Source organism: Carassius auratus, chromosome 8 (assembly GCF_003368295.1).
Source record: "Carassius auratus strain Wakin chromosome 8, ASM336829v1, whole genome shotgun sequence".
Taxonomy (NCBI): Eukaryota; Metazoa; Chordata; class Actinopteri; order Cypriniformes; family Cyprinidae; genus Carassius; species Carassius auratus.
In genome coordinates this window covers 26,948,691-26,969,866 of record NC_039250.1, presented here as the reverse complement: position 1 = coordinate 26,969,866, position 21,176 = coordinate 26,948,691, and the positions used below count along the sequence as shown (strand labels likewise).

The window sequence follows — 21,176 nt, the reverse complement described above, 5'->3', positions numbered from 1 at the left end:
CGGCCAATCAGCGCCGCGCGTTATTGTCGGCGTCACAATGGAATTGTGGGAAATGTTGTTTCATCGTATATTTTCTAAGACGGAGATATGTTTTTACAATAAATATATTAACTACTCTCAGGCCGAGTACTTTTATGATTTTTTTTTAACTGTATGACTTTATTATTCCCGCGTATGGATTTCAAAGCAAATGCAAACACGTGTTTATGCTGTCAGTAGAGACTGGTGAATTAAATTGATGTCTACGGTTTTGTTAGGGACAGTTCTACAATCGAATTAGACTGTCACACCTCACGCATATAAAAATAAAGTGAGAATGTAAACGTCAAGCTTTAAGCACATGTATCGAGCTGGGATTAGTGTTTCCCGCTCGTGTGCGCCCAAACGGCGGCTAACGCCTCCTCCTCCGTCCCCCATCGGTCCCCATCAGTCCCAGCCCAACCCTCCACAGCCACGGCACTCACACTCCAGCAGCACATTACCCTACACCTGCATAATCAGCCTCATCTGCCTCGCTCGAGTCCCGCTGGTAACTTTAAGGAGAGATTCAAGGTCGTTTTGTTGTTCAATGACTTAGTTCGCAGCTCATCTGCTTCATGACAAAGCTGTAGGGTCAGCTGCAGGTCAAGGAAACTGATTTGGGGATCCAGAGAACATCGCCAGGTTGTTACAAGCCAGGAATATAACTTGTTTGGTAAGTAAATGTAATGCACATATAGTGCTTATGGTTTGTTTGAACTCTTTACTACATGTAGCTAGTTTCTGTCACGGTAAAAAAAAAAATACAATAAATAAAAAAAAGGTAGAGTTTCTGGGAATAATATCTAGTGGTCACATTGCTGAAGGTAAGCATTAAACCCACCCACTTTGAGTGAAACTCAGCGAGATCTCTTCATGCTTCAATCATTCACTACAATCGCTTATTATTATAGATATTATTATAATCGCTTACTATATTATTTGTGTTAGTTATGGAGATTAGTTGTATTGAAATTCGTTAATGATGATAAAAGAGCATATATATATATATATATCACCATAATGATCGAAGTTAATCGTAATTTAGTTATTTTTAACTAAGCATCTAAAGTGTACCATAGCGATTTAATTAGTTTTCGTTTGTCTATCAGCAGGAACATCGATCCGTGTCCCCAAGATGTGATGCAGTGGTCAGAGTTCACTATGATAATTTTCTGTCAACATGTACAGTAGACTAAACCTATGCTTGATAAGAAAGATGAACTTCTGAAGAGGGCGATTTTTTCCTTTTCCTTGTTTTTTTTTAATTTATTTATTTTTCACAAGTAGCCTATTCATTAAGCTCCAGCCTAACGTTACTTGATATCTGTTTTCTATTTCTTTATCCACTTGTGTAATGTATTAGACTATATTATATTTTATAAGATGATGTTATAGACTATTAAATTATATATTGTTATATTACTGTTAGCTTACATAATTATCCTATTAAATAGCTATTATGTCCTAATAATAGCTTATTAGCAAAGAAAATATAAACTAAATTAAAACGAAACATTCATATATCATAAATGATATTATAGGCTATAGTTAATGAGTGTTTGGATCGGTGTAATATGTTTTCATCGCAGCAGTGTTTGTGTGATGGTTGTCAAGGCTGCTGTTTTAGTTCAGCACTGAATGCACTTATTATAATCACCCGAAACAGTTTGTAGTCTGTGAATAGGCTACTAATTATTTTTATTTTTTTAATTTCCCAATCTTTTGGGGGCTCCTCTATTTTAACATAGGCTATTATCGAAAGTTGCGCGTGTCCGAGGAATATCAGAGCGCTTTCGGTCGATGACGCGTTCACCGCCGGTCAGTCGTGTGTCTGTTCGCCGTGAGCGTCGGTAAGATCGGATACAGCTTCATTAGGTGTACATGCAATGCCTTTGTCAAAAGATAATTCAATTGTTCGCTTGAATCCCTGTCGTGTGTGTATAATTGCTGCCAGAGCTGTGACTCCTCTCGAGGTGGCAGCTGTCACGGGAATACAGGTCAGGACGAGTAAACACGACGAGCCTCGGCGGTAAAACACTGAAGAGAAACCTAACCCTGATTCAGTTCATTCAGCTTCTCTAGCTGTTCACAGGGTTACACGATTTATTATGCCACTCTTTCTTTCTTTCTTTCTTTCTTTCTTTCTTTCTTTCTTTCTTTCTTTCTTTCTTTCTTTCTTTCTTTCTTTCTTTCTTTCTTTCTTTCTTTCTTTCTTTCTTTCTTTTCTTTCTTTCTTTCTTTCTTTCTTTCTGTCTTTCTTTCTTTTCTTTATTTCTTTTCTTTCTTTCTTTCTGATCAGTTTTAATTTATTTTTATTTATTTTTTTAATTTATGAGAACTGTCATTTGTTGATTGCTCTAATGTTAGGCCTTCATCTAACAAGCCGGGAAGTGGATATATATTTTTAGAATAGGTTATAATAAGACGAAGAAGCATTTTGGAGCCAAATTATATATGATTTTGTGAGGTGTGTTAAAAATGTGATGATGGATGTTCAGTCAGTTTTGTTTGCCTATAATAATTGATCTTCTGCCTCTTTCAGAGGAAGGTGTTGTGCGCGCAGTGTTACCGAGGGAACAGACGCGACGCGACGCGATGTGACGCGCGCTGCGCAACAGCGAATCTGGGTTCTGCCTGAAGGCACTTACAGGAGAAAACGTTTTCTTTTACATTTTAAATGTTTTCATTTTAAACGAGCGAATTTAGACCTATATAATTTAGAATTAAGGGGAGACCGGGCTATAGTTGTCACGGCGAAGGAATTATTCTTAACATCTGTTTTAAGTAAAATAATTGTGCGCATTTACTTGCAGAATGTTAATATTAAACGTTTCTAAAATCGTTAATTATTTTATCCAAATTACAGTTAGAAAATCTTTTTGTAAACAAGTGAAGATAAAACCGCTATTCCGAGATAGCAGCCTTTAACCGAAACAGTTTTCTCAAGAAAAGAATAGACTATTTTTAATATATATATATATATATATATATACACACACACACACACACAACTGATTAAGTTCTCTTTTAAATTTTTGCTGCTTCACAATTTACATGTTCGTAAAGTTGCATTTATGCCAAGTTCATTTTTTGTTGGTGACATGATTAATATCAAAATGTGTTTAATGAACTAAGCTTACTTTCTTTACAATATATATATTTCCTGGACAAAGACGTTGTGGATGTTCAGGGAATTTTTTAATCAAGCCCATATTGAATTTGAATTGAATAAAAAATAAAATAAAAACATCACAGGGGTAGAAATATTAACAACATATTATTATCATAGGATTTCTTTTTCTTTTTTTTTTCTTTTTTATAAGGTGAGTGCATTATTTAAGATATAGCCTAATTAATTTACATTCATGTGTAATTACATTTTTATAGGATATCTTATATGATATATTTGTCAGACTGTGTGGAAAAAAAAGAAAAATAGTACTGTGGTTATTATTTTCTTCAAATTTATCCCATTGCACAAGTATGAGTAAAATAAAACCAGCTTGGTGTCTTAAATATCATTCACAGTATGATTTATTGATGTTTTTTTTCTATTCAGTAACAATATATTAAGATATGTGTCTCCTATTTATCTTGCTTTTTCTTAAAAATTCAACATTCAAAAATTCATTTTGAATTCAATATTCAAAATGCATAAAATCATTTGAGTTGAAAATCTTGACCAGTGTTAATAAATGACATAACCTGCTCTCACGTCTGAACTGAGCTCTATGATAGTTGTATAATTATTTCTTCTCAGGTGTTTTAAAGTATGTTACAGTTGGGTTGCAGACTCACTCTCTGTGACTTGTTCTTGTGTGGTTAGGACAGTGGTTTATAGCCTCGTTTCCTGTGAGTAATGTGATGGAGGAAGTGTGTGCTACAGTGGAGCAGTGCAGGCAGGTTCGGACACGTCGAGCCTGGCATCTTTATTCTGAATCTGTGCATCCAGCCTCAGAATCAGCTGGGATTCAGACTTCAGGAGATGCGTTGGGCAGCAGGGTGGAAATGACTTTCAGATCGCACCCTCTGTGTTCAGTCTTTAAACAGCGGTGCAGTTCACAAAGAGTTATTCTACAGAGAAATCTAGTGTACATCTTCTTCAGAATCAGTGTCTGTTATAAAACTGCTGGATCCATTAATGAATGACGACTATGATTAAAATTCAGAGTCATTATGTTGGTATTATATGTCATTTGGAGGATTAGTTTCTTAATTTTTTTTTAATTTAATAAATACTAATTAATTAATTTCAAATGTAATTTTCATGAATCTCTTTTTAGAGTATTCAGCTCAGTTTGATAAAAAAAAAAAATATTTTTTTTAAAGGAATAAATCACCCTTAATTTCTCCTTCATGGTTTTTGTTTAATTATTTATTTTTACTATAAAACTGTATAGACACACACACAAGATGTAAAGCTTGAAAAAAAAGGTGTAAAGGGTAACCCTTAAAATGGTGATTTATTCCAGTCAAAAATATAATGTATAACAGCTGAATCAACCTAAATACATTAATTTATACGTCCAAAACTACTTTATTCTGGATAAATCAGGCAAAAATATCTATTTGACATAAACGTTTTTTTGTCATTTTACTGTTTCAAAGGTTGCTTTTGCTTTATGCATGTACCTCCGGTATGATTTTCAGTGTGATCTGCCCTGCGCTGGATCGTCCAACATCCAGGATGTCCCAGTCGTCCACCGCTGATGAGGGGACGACCTTTGAACACTTGTGGAGTACCCTGTGAGTTCATTTGCATAACACATATTAGCACAATTACAGGATGAACTGCTGTTTGTTTTTGTGAATTACAGTACAGTATGGGAATGCTTTTAAAGGACCTTTGGCGTGCTTATATCGGTTTGTGATTCACGTCGCTGCTCTCTGTGTTTTTACAGCGAGCCAGACAGCACATATTTTGAGCTTCCTCAGGCGGGACACTCAGGGGACAGGGTGGCCTCCAGCAGCAACCGCGCTGAAGTCTGCATGGACCTCTACCACATGAGAGACATGAGAGACATGAACGACAATGTCATGGTAAGAAGCCAGTGGAGAATTCACTGTGTGCAGAACAAACAAATCAGTAAAAATAGGGCACACTGCACACTGTACTTGAGTCTCTAAAGGTGTTTTACTTGTATTCTGAATTGTTTTGCATTGTCTGTGAAATTACTGGATAATATCCTGGCGGAAAATGACGGTCACATTATAAGCTCGATGCCATGGAAGAACCATTTCTGGTTCCACAAAGAATTAATTCAGTCAAAGCTTCTTTAAAGAACCGTCTCCTTCTCACCTCTTTATAATCTGAAGAACCTTCTTTCACCACAAAGAACCTTTTGTGAAACAGAAAGGATCATCAGATGTTAAAAGTTCTTTATGAAACCATTTAGACAAAAAAAAAAAAATAATCCTCTATGGCATCGTGAAGCACCTTTATTTTTAAGAGTTTATGTGGTTGATTTATATTTGTCTGTTGTATTTTGCTGTTACTAGTAGACATTTTTTTCCGATCAAAACTTTGTTGCTGCTTCTTTTAGGAGTTTTACTCATTTTAATAACCTTTTAGCTTGTTTGCAGTTCTGCACTTATAATGGATATTAATTAAAGGCATGAAAAATGTGGGTAGCGGAACAGTTGATGGCCCCCTCCCAAAACAAACGCATTAATAAATACTACCAAAATTCTTCAAAATACAGAATAAAGAAATTCATACAGGTTTGGAACAAGATGAGGAAATGGTGACAGAATGTTAATTTTTGGAAGACCTTTCCCTTTAATTTCATTGCAACTTCATGCCAACCGTGTGTTGGTTTTCCCTCCGTATCCATCAGGATTCCCTCCTCAGTCCCTAGTTTCCCTCTCCTGCGCTGTCTTTTCCCTCCTTCGGGTTCTGCAGCAGGCCGGTGTTTGAGAGGAGGTCGTGATTAATTAGAGAGAAAAGCCGAGCCTGGAGCATGACAGCTGCTCCTGCCTCCCAACAGAGCAGGAGACAGGGACACACAAAGACCCATCTAACCCCAAAATAGAAAGAAATATTTATATTTATATTATATATAAATATTTATATATAATATTATATATATTATAATATTTATATTATATTATATATTAATGTAATATATTATTATTATTTCCATATAAAAAATAAAATTTAGCATGAAAAAGGCAGCCGTTTTAGCGCATTTCCCCCATTCTCATTATCATAATTCATCTGAACATTATCCCTTTTTTTGTTATTTCGATTATTTTAAATTGTGTTTCACATTTGATTATTATTACTGATATAGTTGTTGTTGTTGTGTAAAAAAAAAAAAAAAAAAAAAGAAATGCTGTGTGTGCATTCAATTAAAAATTGCATTACAAATGCAAAGTGCAAAATCAAAACAAAATCATTATTGTATATCATTATTATATTATCAATTTAATTATATTGGCCTGTATAACACAATTGATAATATAATGATGATATACAATAATGATTTTGCTGCATTTTGCATTTTTAATGCATAAAAATTTTAATTTAATGATCATTGTGTAGATGTGCAAAACAAACAGAAGCAAAACAAACAAACAAAAAAGCATAATTTTCCTAAAATAACATATAATATAATATAATATAATATAGCCTGTGCTAATATATTTGAATTATTATTAGTATAATTTTTATGATCTAAACATCTTTTTGTCAAATGAGTTTGATGTGTTTTAATATGTACGCTGTTTTGCAGTGTCTATATTTGTAACTTTCTGCATCAATAGTTCCAGAATTCTGTAAATGATCTGTTCTAGGTTGTATGGATTTTCTTTTCTCCTTATTGAGATGTTTTGGTCGTTCACTTTAGGCTTTGACAAGCATTTTCAAGAATGAATTGATTTTCAGATGTTTGTTTTTCAATTGGCTCTTATGGGAAATTGCTCCAACCAGTATGTTATCAATTCTTTGTTTTTCTAGCAGTGAACAGTGTAGGTAATTTCTAAAATAATAAATATATATAAAAAAAATATTAATTTAATCTTACCTCCTTGGAAAAAAAAAGTGGTATAGTCCAAAAGACAAGTGGGCAAGTCCAGGCCTGCTTTTTTACTTAATGAATAGTCATGAGGCCAAAAAGTGGGAGGGCCAGAGATTTGTTGTTGGCTGCATCTAGAAGCTGACAGGGCAAGGAGAACTGGCGGAAAATCAGAAAAAGCGACTCAGAGTGCGTTACCTTTCCTGGAGTTGTTGTGTCAAGTTAGTTTCTCTGGGAGCATCTAAAGTGAAGACGTGAGACGTGAAGAAGTGAGAAGTGCAGAGCTCACCTGTGTTTAGGGTGAGGTCACATGACCAGAGCAGTGGGAGCATCTCCCCTGTCTGTTTCCTGCCCAGCGGGATCACTACAATGCTGTGTGTCCGAGACCTGCCTCTTTACTACAGCACGGTAGGTGAGCGGCTTCTCAACCATTCCACTCATTCTTCAGATTCATTGTGCCTGGCTTAAAACTTAATTTTATTTTATTTTATTTTATTTTATTTTATTTTATTTTATTTTATTTTATTGTTAATCATTATATTAAATTACATTTCTAAATGGATCTTCTATGACACATCTGTTAAAATACAAGTCTGTTTTTGTTAACTGATAACTGATTATAATATACTGCTTATAGTAGCTACTATTATAAATTGCACAGCTGCAAATGCTTGTAAATGCTTAAAAACCTTAATTTTGAATGATCCTCGAAAATGGCTTTTATATGAACATTTGAAAAAAAAAATCCTTTAAACATCTTGTGTTATTAATGTGAGATGAAACATGTGATGCTGCTCGATAGGAAACCTTTAGCTGTTTTAATGCTATAGCTGCAGTGTATCTTTAAACAGACACCTGTTGATGTGTCTTTCTGTGCACAGCTTGGGTTTTGCTTTGCTTCATTTTGAGGGATGGGAGAAATACTGCAACATGCAACATTTTGATATTTTGCAGTTTAGTTTAGTCATCTCACACCTGTAAACAAAGTCTACTTAAGTTCATTAAGATTCAACAGAGCAGTTTTAAATGGATGTGATAATGTCAGTCCTTCCAGTTTGCAGCAGAGGGGGCTGTTTTGTCATGTTAGTACAGGAAACATTTCTGCAGCTCACTGACACATCTGCATACTGTTCACTATGCCCTGGCAAAATCTGTCAGATATACTTTGAAATATATTAGATATAATATACAGTTTAAAGACTTGTGGTCGCATACAGTAGTTCATTGAACAGTATATGGGGTAAACTGTCACAATAAACCTGCCATTAAACACCTTATTACAGGCTTTACAGTAAAACATATTCATAAATCACACACACAAACAAAACAAAACAAAAACTAGTAAATAAAAAATGTACAAGCAAAAACATTTATTGTATAATGTATGCATTTATAACTTTTTAAAATGCATGTGACAACATGACCCACAATCCTTGATTATGGTTTGAATGAATGTCAGTGTGGCTGTCAGTTATAGTGAAAGCATATTGACCTTTCTTCATGATATAGATGGGCGAATTAATTATATATAATATACAGATAGACTGAGAGAGAGAGAGAGAGAGATAGAGAGAGAGATAGAGAGCATGTATGTGCAAAAATGTAATGTTGAATCATTTAATCAAACCGATACATGTGCACACAAACACACACACACACACAGCAATGCTTCTGTTGTGTTTCAACTTGTCGCAGAGCATATTTAGACTTACTGATGAGGCACACCTGTGTGTGTGTGTGTGTGTGTGAGTATGTGTGTGTGTGGTAGTCTCTGAAAGCGTTTCTCACATTGTATTGTTCATCTTAAGATCATTTATGGAAAGCACCCCTGTGAGGCAAAAACTAAGTTCAGAAATCTATTAGAAATCTCTTCTGGGGATAAAGATTACACTGATACAATGCAAGTGTCACTGAATGATTCTTCACATCAAGCAGGCTGCCGAGGAGAGATGTGGCTTGTAGTGGGCAGATTTGCAAAAACTGATTTTAGAAAAACTCATCTGTGTATCTTTAAACACTTTGCTTCATCTCTTGTTCTCTTTTCTGCGGTGCTTGCTTGAATGGTGTGATTAATGCAGGCAGGGACTTGAGAAAGTGTCTCCCGGCAAGTATATACTTGTGCAGGTGTTGTCTGACTGCCGATATGCCGTAATTAGGACAGTGTGTGTGGTTTCTGACCTCCGTCCCTCTGGACTCCACCCGCTCTGGTTCCCCGTGTCTCAGGTGGAGCAGACTTTGGGAGATGAGTGTTTCTGTGGGTTCATCAGTGTGTCGTTTGACAGCCGAGGACATGTGATTCTGTCAGTTTGGACGATGTACTGTGTGAAAAAGAAGGTAAAGACTTTTCTCTTCGCTTGACTTGTGTTGCAGTTTGGCTGTCTCATTTCACAGGGATCTGATTGGTCCACACGTTCTGTGGGAATCATTACCCATCATGCTTTTTCCCTGAACTTTGAGTTATTATATCCACACATGTCTGCACGAATCAAGTGATAATGTTAGTATTTCTGATTTATTAGTTTTTATTTATTGAGGTTTTGGTGATCATTTTATGTCATATTTATTTAATACCAGTGTAAAGTAGATCACATTTGATTTCTGTAAAAGCTAAGCTGTGGTTTCTTACCAGCCCAAGACGAAAGATCCCAGCCAAAGTCTCTCTGATACTGTGGTTTTTAGATATGTCTCTGGCTTCCACGTCTGAGTTTTTTTATTTCCACATTTTTTTGTAGTTAAAAATTGTAAGCCTGAAAAAAGTAATAAGCAACCTCTCTTCAACAAACTGCGTAATTCATTTATGTCCACGCAAATGTACAGAAGCCCATTTTTGCCACTGAATAAAAAAATTAAAAAGTTAATCATCACTTTTTATCACATAATTCAGAGAAAAAAGTCAGAATTGTGAGATACATACATTAAATTGCAAGTTATAAAGTCAGAACTCAGAATTGTGTGATATAAACTTGCAGTATTGCATACTTTTGTGAGATAAAATTGGCAATTTTCCTAATTGAAAAAGTCATAATTGTGAATATAAGTATAAACTAGATATACTGTATCTATAAAGCACAATGATATGCACTTGCAATTCTGACTTTTTCCTCAGAGTTGTGAGTTTATATCTTGTCATTCTGACTTTATAAACAAGCAATTTAAAAAGAAAAAAAGTCAGGATTGTGAGATAAAAAGTCAATAAAAAGTTCTTCAGTGGCGGAAACGGGCTTCCATACAAATGATATGGGATGATAAAAAAACAAAGTATGAATGATAGTAATGCTGACATTTCAAAATGACATACAGATCCATAGAGAAACCTTTTTGTCTAAATTTCATAAAGAACCTTTAACATCTAAAGTCTATGTGTTTAATTAATATTCTTTATATGTGCAAAACTGCAAACAAGCTAAACGGTTATTAAAATGAGTAAAACTCCTAAAAGAAGCAACAACTTGAATAAACTCCTTCTAAAAAGTTTTGATTGGGAAAAAAAATCATCTGCAAATGTGACATCGCTGTAAAGAACCTTTTGAAGCACCGTTTTTTTTTTTTAAAGAGTTATTCAGAAAGCATGGAAACAAATAAAACACAACAAAGAAAATCTGAGCTCATCAAAAGCATGAAAATTCATGTTTTGTTACCAGATTAGCTAATGTTATGATGCCATTATGAGCTGTGCTTTGAACACATCTGTCCAACTTGTGGTGGGCATGATCTGTGAGTTTTGTGTTTGTAAGTTAGAGAAGAGAATGGCAGGCAATTAGACATTGGACAGATTTGGGTTGTCTCCCTCTCGTACGTCCCATCGCGGTGTACCTGGAGCTCGAGAAGTGGAGTGGAAGGAGTCTTATCTCCTCCCTCTTCCCCTCAAAGTCAACTTTCTCCCTCCCTCCCTCCCACTCCTTCACCTGTCTCACCCTCCTTCTCTTTCTGCCTCTCCTCTCAGTCTCAGTACAGCCTACTGAGCAGCAGTATGGAACAAGGTTTGGGGAACAGAGCAGCGTCTAGCAGTCCCTACAGCTCAGAGACCGCCTCCAACGTGCCAACGCCGTCACCCTACTCCCAGCCGAACTCGACCTTCGAGGCTATGTCTCCAGCGCCGGCCATCCCCTCCAACACTGACTACCCCGGGCCGCACAACTTCGAGGTCACCTTCCAGCAGTCGAGCACGGCCAAGTCAGCCACCTGGACGGTGAGTACGGCGCCTCGGCTGTGGTGCAACTGTGTCACGTGAGCTCCTCGTGGACCCGTGCACACACACACACACACACACACACACACTTCTTTCCCCACACTCACTGACCATTTTCCTCGCAGTGTGCAGGCATAAGTTTTGCTCTACTTCAGTTGCTTGTTTGCACTTTCTTCACCGCCTCATTTTCTAAACTCTTATTTTGGCGGCGTCCCAGCTTTGTTCCTCTTTTTCAATCGTAGTTGAAATGAAACTTCTAGCAGAGTCGTGTGGTGCGACATGCTGTTGTTCTCCATATAACATACCCTGCTGTTAAAAAGTTTGGAGTCTGTACGATTTATAAATGCTTTTGAAAGAAAATTCTTACGTTCGCGCTCGAAGGCTGCATTTCTATGAGTAAAAATACAGTAATATTGTGAAATATTATTACAATTTAAAATAACTATTTACATTTTTGAAATATATTAAACTAGAGATTTGATGGTAAAACTGAATTTTTAACAGCCATTTTTCCAGTCTCCAGTGTCACATGATCCTTCAGAAATCATCCTAATATTTTATGAAAACTGCGATTTTTATTTTCTCTTAAGATTCTTTGATGAAACAATATATTTAATTTTATATATATATATATATATATATATATATATATATATATATATATATATATATATATATATATATATATATATTCAAAATAAAGAATGGAAAAGTCTTCACTGTCACTTTTGATAGTTAAAGCATCCTTGCTGAATAAAAGTATTAATTTCTTAAGAAAAATCCTACAGACACCAAACCTTTGAACCGTTATTGTATACCTTAGAATATATTTCTTATATTAGTAGTTTTATGACTTATTTCATGGACTTACGAGTTTTCAAAATAAACTATCGTTAGTTGTAAAAAATTTGACTAAAATTATGACAATTAACAGCATCTGAAATATATTTCTTCTCTTCAGCATTCAGATAACTTAAAACTTGATGTTAAAAGAATAAGGTATGTTGTTTATTCATTATTATTCTTCAGTCTAATTGCATGCACTTTTATGATTGTAGTTTTTGAAAGCAAACTGCTACAGACTGTTCTCAGCGCTGTCTTTGAGCTACAATAATAAAACCTTTATATTAACAGTCAGTTAAGTTTGTCTTGTCAAAAACGCTATGAAGTTGGACATTCCTTAGAAAACCCTTACAATGACAGAACCAACAAGTTTTAATTCTTCAGTGCATCTAATGTTCAGTTGTTTACATGTTTGCTTTGGATTTTAGAATTTGTTGGAGCTCAAAGCAAATTACTCTCAAACTCTTGCGTTTAGAATTTTAAGGTAACTAATGAAACTTGGAAGGCGAATTTCTTCTGAGTGGTTGCTTACAGAGTTCTTAAGCTTAAGTTATGGGTCAGTTCAGATCTGTATACGAGAGATAGTACTCATAAGGTTTTTCTTAAACAAAGCGCACAGGAAAAGAATCACAGTAATGTCAAGCAGAAGGAGCTTGAAACCAGAGCAGTCCTTGTTTTCCCCAAAGTCCAGTGTCACCATGAGGAAAGGTGCTACATCAGTCTGTCATGAAGATGACCCTCTGAAACAGGAGATGGGGCTCTTTCCTGGGTCAGTTGTTTGTAGGATGAAGTCAAGCGTGAGGCTTGGTCTCTGACTTTCTGTGGACGTGTAAAGTGATAGCAGTCCCAGGAAGGTGAGTGCCGTGGCCATCACTCAGTGAAGACTGTCACCTCGTTCCGCTCCGTTCTCAAAGACCAGGCCCCTGTGAGCAACAATAAGAGCAGGATAAGCTTTTAAAATGGGCATGAGTGAAGTCTGCAGCACAGATTGCTGTTTACGCTTTAGGATAAGAGATGCAGGCCCTGCATTTGACTGTGTTTGGCACTTTAGCTACACTGTAAAAAATTGTCCTGTAAATTAACGGTAGTATACTGGCAGCAGGGTTTCCAGCAGTGTACCGTAATTTTACAGTTTTATTACCGTTTTCTGAATTACGGCTTTTTTGTAAATTAACGGTAATATACTGGCAGCAGGGTTTCCAGCTGTGTACCGTTATTTTACAGTTTCCAGAATTACAGCTTTTCTGTAAATTAACAGTAATATACTGGCAGCAGGGTTTCCAGCTGTGTACCGTTATTTTACAGTTTTCTGAATTACAGCTTTTTTTGTAAATTAACAGTAATATACTGGCAGCAGGGTTTCCAGCGGTGTACCGTAATTTTTCAGGATCATTACTGTATTCTAGTTTTTTTTTTTTTTTTCTAAACCGTAGAACTGGCAATTTTGCCAACCATTAACTTTATTAAAAATACCTGTATTTTAACAAATTCACAAACTGGCATTTCATTTATACTAAAAAGTGGCAGCAAATAGACAGAAAAGAGAAGACCAAGGGGGTATTTCTTATAGAACACTATTTATTTAAGTGCCCAACCAATAATTCAAATGCTTTCTCAAAAAAAAAAAAATAAATAAGCAATCAAAATGGAAGAATCAGTCTTTGTATGTGTTAGAGAAAGATGAGATGAAGAGAGAAGAAAATTAACCAATTTACAAAACAGACAATGTGCAAAATGAACCCTGCAGAAGTCTGTGGACATATTTAAACTAATTTAAGTTGACCATATAAAACACAAAACAAGCAGCCGTTTTAGGTCTAGCTTTGTGCTATGAGTATGACAATGCATGGGCATGGGCTTGGAGTGTACGTTCCCCTAAAAACAGCCTTTAAGAAATTGCAAACAACTTCTGAACAAGAATTCTTATTTTGGTGTAATAAGTCAAAACCTGGCAAGGATTTGTAGAACAGTCCAAGAACGTTTCAGAAGCATAAAACTGTCACCAACTCTGATGCAAGTGTAGCCAGGGAGGGGTGTAGTCTGAAACATAAACATTGAGAAAAATCCTTTTTAAGTTAAAATAACATCAGCAGAATTTTAATAGAACGTAACAAAAAACATGTATACTGTATAATAATATAAAACATTTCAGAAACTTAGGACCCTACGATTTCCACGATGTGAAAAACATGGAGGCAATCACAGAATCAAATCATGAAAACTGAATTAGGCAAATAATGTGGATTGTCACAGAATTTGTCACATTTGTGATGAATACAATAAAATATTGTTGTACACTAACTGAAATCGCGATGTGGATTAGTGTATTAATTAATAAAAGTTGCAATATTATGTTAGAAGTTGTACTTATTTTTGTAAAGTTATCCAAAGGATTAATTAGTTAATCAAAAAAAGGAACACTAGATTAAAGGGGGGGGGGGGGGGTGAAATGCTATTTCATGCATACTGAGTTTTTTACACTGTTAAAGAGTTGGATTCCCATGCTAAACATGGACAAAGTTCCAAAAATACTCCTTCCGGTTTGTCACAAGTTTGGGAAAGTTTTTTTCGAGTATGGCTCTGTGTGACGTTAGATGGAGCAGAATTTCCTTATATGGGTCCTGAGGCACTTCTGCCGGAATAGCGCGCTCCCGTATAGCAGAGCACTGAGAGCACAACAGACTTCACTGATCAGAGCGAGAGCGTCGCCAAATGTCACAAAAGAAGTGTGTTTTTGGTTGCCAGGGCAAGACAACGCTGCACAGATTACCAAAAGAGAAACAGCATTAAGGGACCAGTGGATGGAGTTTATTTTTACAGAGCATCAACGGAGTTGTGCAAGTGTTTGTGTTTGTTCCCTGCATTTCGAAGATGCTTGTTTTACAAACAAGGCCCCGTTTGACGACGGATTTGCGTATCGTTTATTTCTTAAGGATGATGCAATCCAAACGAAAAAGGGTCACAATCGTGTGTTGGAACCGCAGGCGGTGAGTAAAACTGCTTCAAATATCTCTGCCTCCTTGTTAGTGTGTCCGCCTCCCATCGGAGACCCGGGTTCGAGCCCCGCTCGGAGCGAGTCGTTGCTGCTGCTGCTGCTTTCGTTCAGTTTCAGCCTCAGGATCTGATTCTGGATCATAAATAAACGGCTGAATCTGACTGTTAACCATGGTTTGTTTTGGATGATGGTTTTTTTTCCTCATGCTAATGTCACAACTTCAAAACGCTCTCGATGCAAAAGCCTACTGGCGCTCGTAATTCTTTAGCTCCGCCCACACGTCACATTAGTTTACAGAAAAGATAATCAATAGTTGCAGCTCTATCCCACATACACAAAAAAAAAAAATCAAGCGTCTTCACATCAATCCTTCAAAATAAAGGTTCGGTCTAATGTGATGTGATTGTGACGGAAATATATCACTTTTGTACAGTAGAATATGTCATTTTCAAAGTAATATAATAATACAAATAAGAATTATAGTAATAAAAATAATAATAATCATTAAAAATGATGTTTAAGGAATAATTACACAATTGTTATTCCATGTTTTAATTGTAACAGGAATAAAAATGGAATTTGAGAATAAAACATATTTCTAAAATGTATTTTAACCATTAAGATGTCATTTGAAAAAGTTAAAACAAAACAAAAAAAAATTATAAAACATATTTACTTAATTTCTTCATGAGTGTTAAGTTAAATATTAAGCAGATTTTACCTGAGAATGACAGGTGAGTTGCACTTTATATTAGAACAGTCAAATTTACTTATAATATACTTTTCGCAAAGTAAATCTTATTTAATTTTTTTCAAAGTTGAGCGCTTGCATACAATTTTTTATAATTCATAGAAATTGGAAATGCTTCTTTTCTCTTTTTTTTCTCATTGTTTCCACACTATTAGTATGACCAGTACTTAATTTGTAAATTGCTAGGTCCCGGAATAAAGTGGGGTGACCGGTTAGAGGACGGAGAGGTAACGGTGCATTTGAGCAACATTAGTGGACCAACTAAACTGATTAATAGTGTGCATGTACTCAAAAAAAAAAAAAAAAAAAAAAAATCATGGTTTTAATAAAATCATTATATTATTTCAACCTCGAAATTTTTTTGTGTGTTTGGATAGTTTTTGTGTAACCTGGGACTGAACAGTCGCAACAACATAGGGTTTGTAATGAGTGCGGACTGTATCCTCTTCAGGGTAGTTCTCAGTGCCACTGACAACTTTTTTTTGGGTCAAATATAGGTTTGTGGATTTTATTTATAAAACCGTTTCTTTGCTGTAAATTATTTTATTTTATGTAATGCAAACTACAGGGATAGTAGCCAAAATGAGTCACACCAGTCTTTTTCAACTGACTACTTTTAAATGTTGATTTTTTTTTTTGTTAAACAAGTTTAAATGTGAGAAATATTCTGTGTGTAAACTGTGAAATAAGTTGTATTAAGAACTGTATTTAATGAAAATGTATGTGTAACTTCACTTGCCTAGATGAAGTCCCATTTGAAGTCCATTCGATTTTTTTGTAGAGTGGCAACCTTTGGATTGACTGTAGTGGACTTCTTATTCACCACCTTCCCCGTCTTCCTGGAGACTACCTTGCCTCGGCAGGTCTTTGAGCCTCTTTCTGGGTTTATTCCATAGAACCATCTAAGGAAAGTTGCATTACACATTACCGAAGTGTATAATAACCATTTTTCAAAATTCTGATTAATTAATTTGGTTTAGAATTTAGATTAATTTTGTAAAACTTTATAATAAGTATAAAGTAATAAAGCACTTATAAATCATTTGCAAACGATCTATATATATATTCTGACTCGTTTCGATTTAATGTGGATCTACATGCCTTTCTCCTATCTTCTCTGTGTCTGGCATGCGAATAAAACCACATTTGACAGTGTTTCAGATGATGAACTGAAAAAACTGAAATGGAAGAACACAAGTAGAACACAGGAGAAAGGTTGAGGTAACTAGTTTGCAAATAATTTATTACTTTACTACTGTATACTTATTATAAAGTGTTACCACAGATTCTAAGAGAGTGATTAAAACATACGCAAAAAGGAAAACACTTACCTTTGAAAAAACTCTAACGTGCAACAAGCCTCCTCTTGATACTGCAGGTTGAAGATGTAGTACACAGCAAACACTGTTGCAACTGCAGTCAAAAATGTTGACTGGACACTCACAAAAAAAAAGAAAAAAAGAAGAAGCAATTTTAACAATTGTGCACAACAGCAATGTTAACAATTTTATATCTCAGCCATCAGTAAATGTTTCTTCTTCATCATGTGCAATAGGGCTGGGAATCACTGGGTACTTCACGATACGATACGATACGCGACACATTGCTCACGATATGATAATATCACGATATGACGATAATCAATATATTATCAGTAATAACTCACAATATATCATGTTTTAAGAAATAAGAAGTTTTTTTTTTAATTAGTAAAATGAGTCTCCATTTATTTATTTTTGGATGAAACAAAAACAAGTTGTGACTTAGTTGCAACAAAACAGTCACAGACACTATTTTAGTGTAACATTGCTGCAATCAGTAGTAATACTATGTCTTCGACAAACGGTGACACCATTTGGGTGCAAAACAGCTGTAAGGCTGAGGACAGATTCAGTGTAAACAATACTATATGATTGTCCTTCATAAACATGAACAGTGACACTATTAAGTGCAAGAAACATAAATCTTTGGGCTACTGCTTTCAAATAAAAAATAAAATATATCAGGGATAAAGTACATCTAAAATGTACCTAACTTAAAGTGCATTCAAAAATAAACATTTTTCAGAACAAAATAGAAAACAGCTTCATGTGATGCGTTTTATATGTTCATATTTTTCTTGAGAAAGAGGAGTTGGTCAGCATGTTCAGGAGTGAGTGAACTTCTTTGGGCACTGATAATATCTCCTGCAGTTGAAAAGACCCTCTCAGCTGCTACACTGGTCCCAGGAATACACAAATGCATATGGGCCAGCTTGGAAAGGAGAGGGAACACATGTTGCTGAGATTTCCACCACAACAGTGGATCTTCAGTGAGAGGCAGAGAAGGAGCATCTTGATATTGTTTTATCTCCTTCTCTGCAATTGAGGTTGCTGATGTAGAGACATAAGAGGTCTTCTTGAAGGTCTGACCAAGAAGATCAACAAGTGCAGACTTTCTTTTTTTTGCTGTGCAGGTCTCCTCTTCCTCTAAATCCCCCTGAACATCACCACAAGGCACTGGATCATCCTCTTTTAAAACTGCAGCTTTTGACTGTAGTTTTGCATAAGTGTCTTGCACTTCTTCAGGTGACAGAAATAAAAGGGATTTGAATCTAGGGTCCAGGGCTGAGGACATGCGTAGGAGATCTTTTTCCACCTCTGACTGATATCTCTTTGAAAGGTCTTGATTGATGGCTCCCTTAATCTCTCGAACCAGAGGGGAATCTTCTTCAGTGCTGGTTGTGTCTCGCAGCAGTTGGGCATGAAGAGGAGCAACCACTGAAATGGTGGGATTCTTTTCCTCACACATGATATTTGTTGCCACAAGCATTGGTCTAAATGCTTCCACCATCTCTTCAGCACTTGAGATGTCATTCTCTGTCAGAGCACAGTCAGTCACATTCTTTCTCACCTTAAGAAAAAAAAAAGAAAAATACAATTTATTAATAAAATGTATATAATTAGTGTTCTTTATTTTAAAGCAAATAAAGCATGAACTGTATGATGTAATCTAATGTTTTTATTTGGAGTTTATATATACAGTATATACCTATTTAATAGGTATAAAGTATTTATTCATTGTTTATTCATTGTATCAAGCAAGTTTATATCATATGAATTAGTATTTATTTACAAACTTATTAATTGTACACGATAAATTATTCACATTTATTACACATATAGATTACAACTTCTACATTGCAAACGTTTCTTACCTCTGGTGATAAGAGGGCAGCACAGACAGCTGGCTGTTGATCAAGAAACCTGAGCTTGTGAAGGGGGAGGCCAAGGAGTTCCTGGTTTCTTTTCAGTGCTTCTGCTCCAGTTGTGCTTCGATGAAAGAATGTTGAGATCCTCCTAACTTTGACAAGTACCTTGGTAACAGCAGCTATTTTCAGCGCACGTTGGGATGCAAGATTTAAAACATGAGCAAAACATCTAACATGTTGGTATCCTGTTAAGGATATTGCTACACGCATGTTTGATGCGTTGTCGGTGACAACCACTGGCTTCTTAGCGTCAAGATTCCACTCCCCCACTGCGGCTTTCAGTATATCGGCAATGTGTGTCCCAGTGTGCGTTTCGTGCATTGCTCGGGTTTGCAGGACATATGACTTAATTTCCCAGTCTTCGTTTATAAAATGTACAGTGACCGTTATGTAGGACTCTGTGGCTCTCGATGTCCATCCGTCACACGTGAGCCCTACTCTTTCTGCCGACTCGAGTGCCGACCCAACTTTAGCCCTGGTCTGGTCATAAAGTGCCGGAATCATTTTTTCAGCAAAATATTTCCGAGAGGGAATATCAAAGCGTGGCTCTAAGATATTCATTAAAAAGCAGAACCCTTCGTTCTCCACCTCGCTGTACGGACGGAGCCCTTTACACATGTAAACAGCGATCCCATTTGTGATTGACTTTGCCCTAGCAGAACAAGGTGGTAGCTTTGCCTGGAAAAGGGTGTTTACGCCGGGGTGTGTCGGCTTTGAGCCAGCACCAACCACGGCTTTCTCACAGAGCTCCGGGTGATGCCGCGAGAGGTGGCTGTGCATGTTGGTCGTGTTTCCCGTGTAGCGGACTTTTGCAAAGCAGTTCTTGCATATTGTGTAGTCCTTTTCTAGCTTTGCCCCGTCAGCACTGTTATAAAATCCAAAGTAAGCCCACACTTTGGATTTAAATGTTGCTGGAGCGTCCTTTAACTTCTTGCTCTCACTTCTACTTTTGTCGCTTGACTCCGCCATTTCAAGTGTGTGTACGTCTTCTTTTACGCTCACAACACAACAGCCAAACTCGCATCGCGCGCCCCCTATCTACTTCTGGAGAAGGGTCAAGGCATAATGAATACTAATAGAGCGTTTTATAACGGCTTTTTAAGATCGATACTTGGCAAGAGCGCATCGAGAATCGATCGCGGGAGGAAATATCGCGATATATTGCCATATCGATATTTTGGCGCACCCCTAATGTGCAATGACACACTAACCCAGCAAAATCAGATGAGGATTGGCAGGTAGATTGAGTGTCTTCTCAACATCAGATGCAGATGCTGCAACCTGTAGAGAACACACAATACACAAATAATAATATTACATAATATAATGTGGTGAAGTGGAAAGAAGAAAATAAAATACTTACATCTGCATGCGAATCCAGTCCATCTTCGTGTTCCTGGAAGTGGGACATTAACGTTAGAATCTTGACAAGCAGGTGTACCATATCTTTGTTCTCATCCAGGGACATCCTCCAACTCTTCATTAAAAACACTTAAAAATATTCTGTCTACTGCTCTCTCCTCTTCCTCTCTCTCTAACTCTCTCTCTCTCTCTCACACACACACACACACACTCTCTCTCTCTCTCTCTCTCTCTCTCTCTCTCACACACACACACACACACTCTCGCTCTCTCTCTCTCTCACACACACACACACACACACACACACTCTCGCTCTCTCTCTCTCACACACACACAAAGCTGTATTTGAGGCTGAGGAACAAGTTAGAATGTAAGTGAATGAAGTAACGTTTCCTCTGTGATATAGAGATTTGTGCCAATAAATCCAGTGCAAAATTAAAATTAAAATGTCCTCACATACAAAGCCCACTTTATTAACAATAAGTTATTTAGATTACACTCTAACTAGTTTTAAATACGACTTATATTGAAAGACTAATGTGTCACTCCGAAAAAAACAAACGTTTCTCACCATAACGTTAACGCTACTCTTTCCATCTATCCAATCAAGTGCTCATGCAAAAGGCGATGAGTTTATGCTTCCTAAGTAAAATTAAGTTTACAGGCCTATTTTCGATTTCCCAACATATAAGGATAATATATAAGTTACCAACTTTATACGCACCTAACTTAGCAACATTAATGCAAAT

The 21,176-nt window shown here is 36.2% G+C and overlaps 2 protein-coding genes across 5 annotated transcripts in view; one reads left to right on the top strand and one right to left on the bottom strand.

The window, feature by feature from the left end:
* Positions 1-64: 64 nt before the first annotated feature.
* Positions 65-21,176, top strand: part of tp73 (tumor protein p73) — a 42,927-nt gene continuing 21,815 nt past the window's right edge. Inside the window, exons 1-4 of one of the 4 annotated variants that reach the window (XM_026270561.1) lie at positions 65-694; positions 4,672-4,767; positions 4,923-5,061; positions 10,981-11,226. In XM_026270561.1, coding sequence (XP_026126346.1) covers positions 4,709-4,767; positions 4,923-5,061; positions 10,981-11,226 — 444 coding nt within the window. In that variant the 5' untranslated portion in view covers positions 65-694; positions 4,672-4,708. Of the gene's footprint in view, positions 695-4,654; positions 4,768-4,922; positions 5,062-8,905; positions 9,372-10,980; positions 11,227-21,176 lie in introns of those variants that run through there. The other 3 variants (XM_026270560.1, XM_026270563.1, XM_026270562.1) reach the window with 3 other exon arrangements.
* Positions 17,368-20,252, bottom strand: LOC113107816 (zinc finger BED domain-containing protein 1-like). Its single transcript, XM_026270564.1, has 2 exons — positions 19,012-20,252; positions 17,368-18,707 (listed from the first exon to the last, which is right to left on the bottom strand). Exons 1-2 carry the CDS (start codon positions 20,032-20,034, stop codon positions 17,916-17,918), a joined length of 1,815 nt encoding a protein of 604 aa, XP_026126349.1. The 5' UTR covers positions 20,035-20,252; the 3' UTR covers positions 17,368-17,915.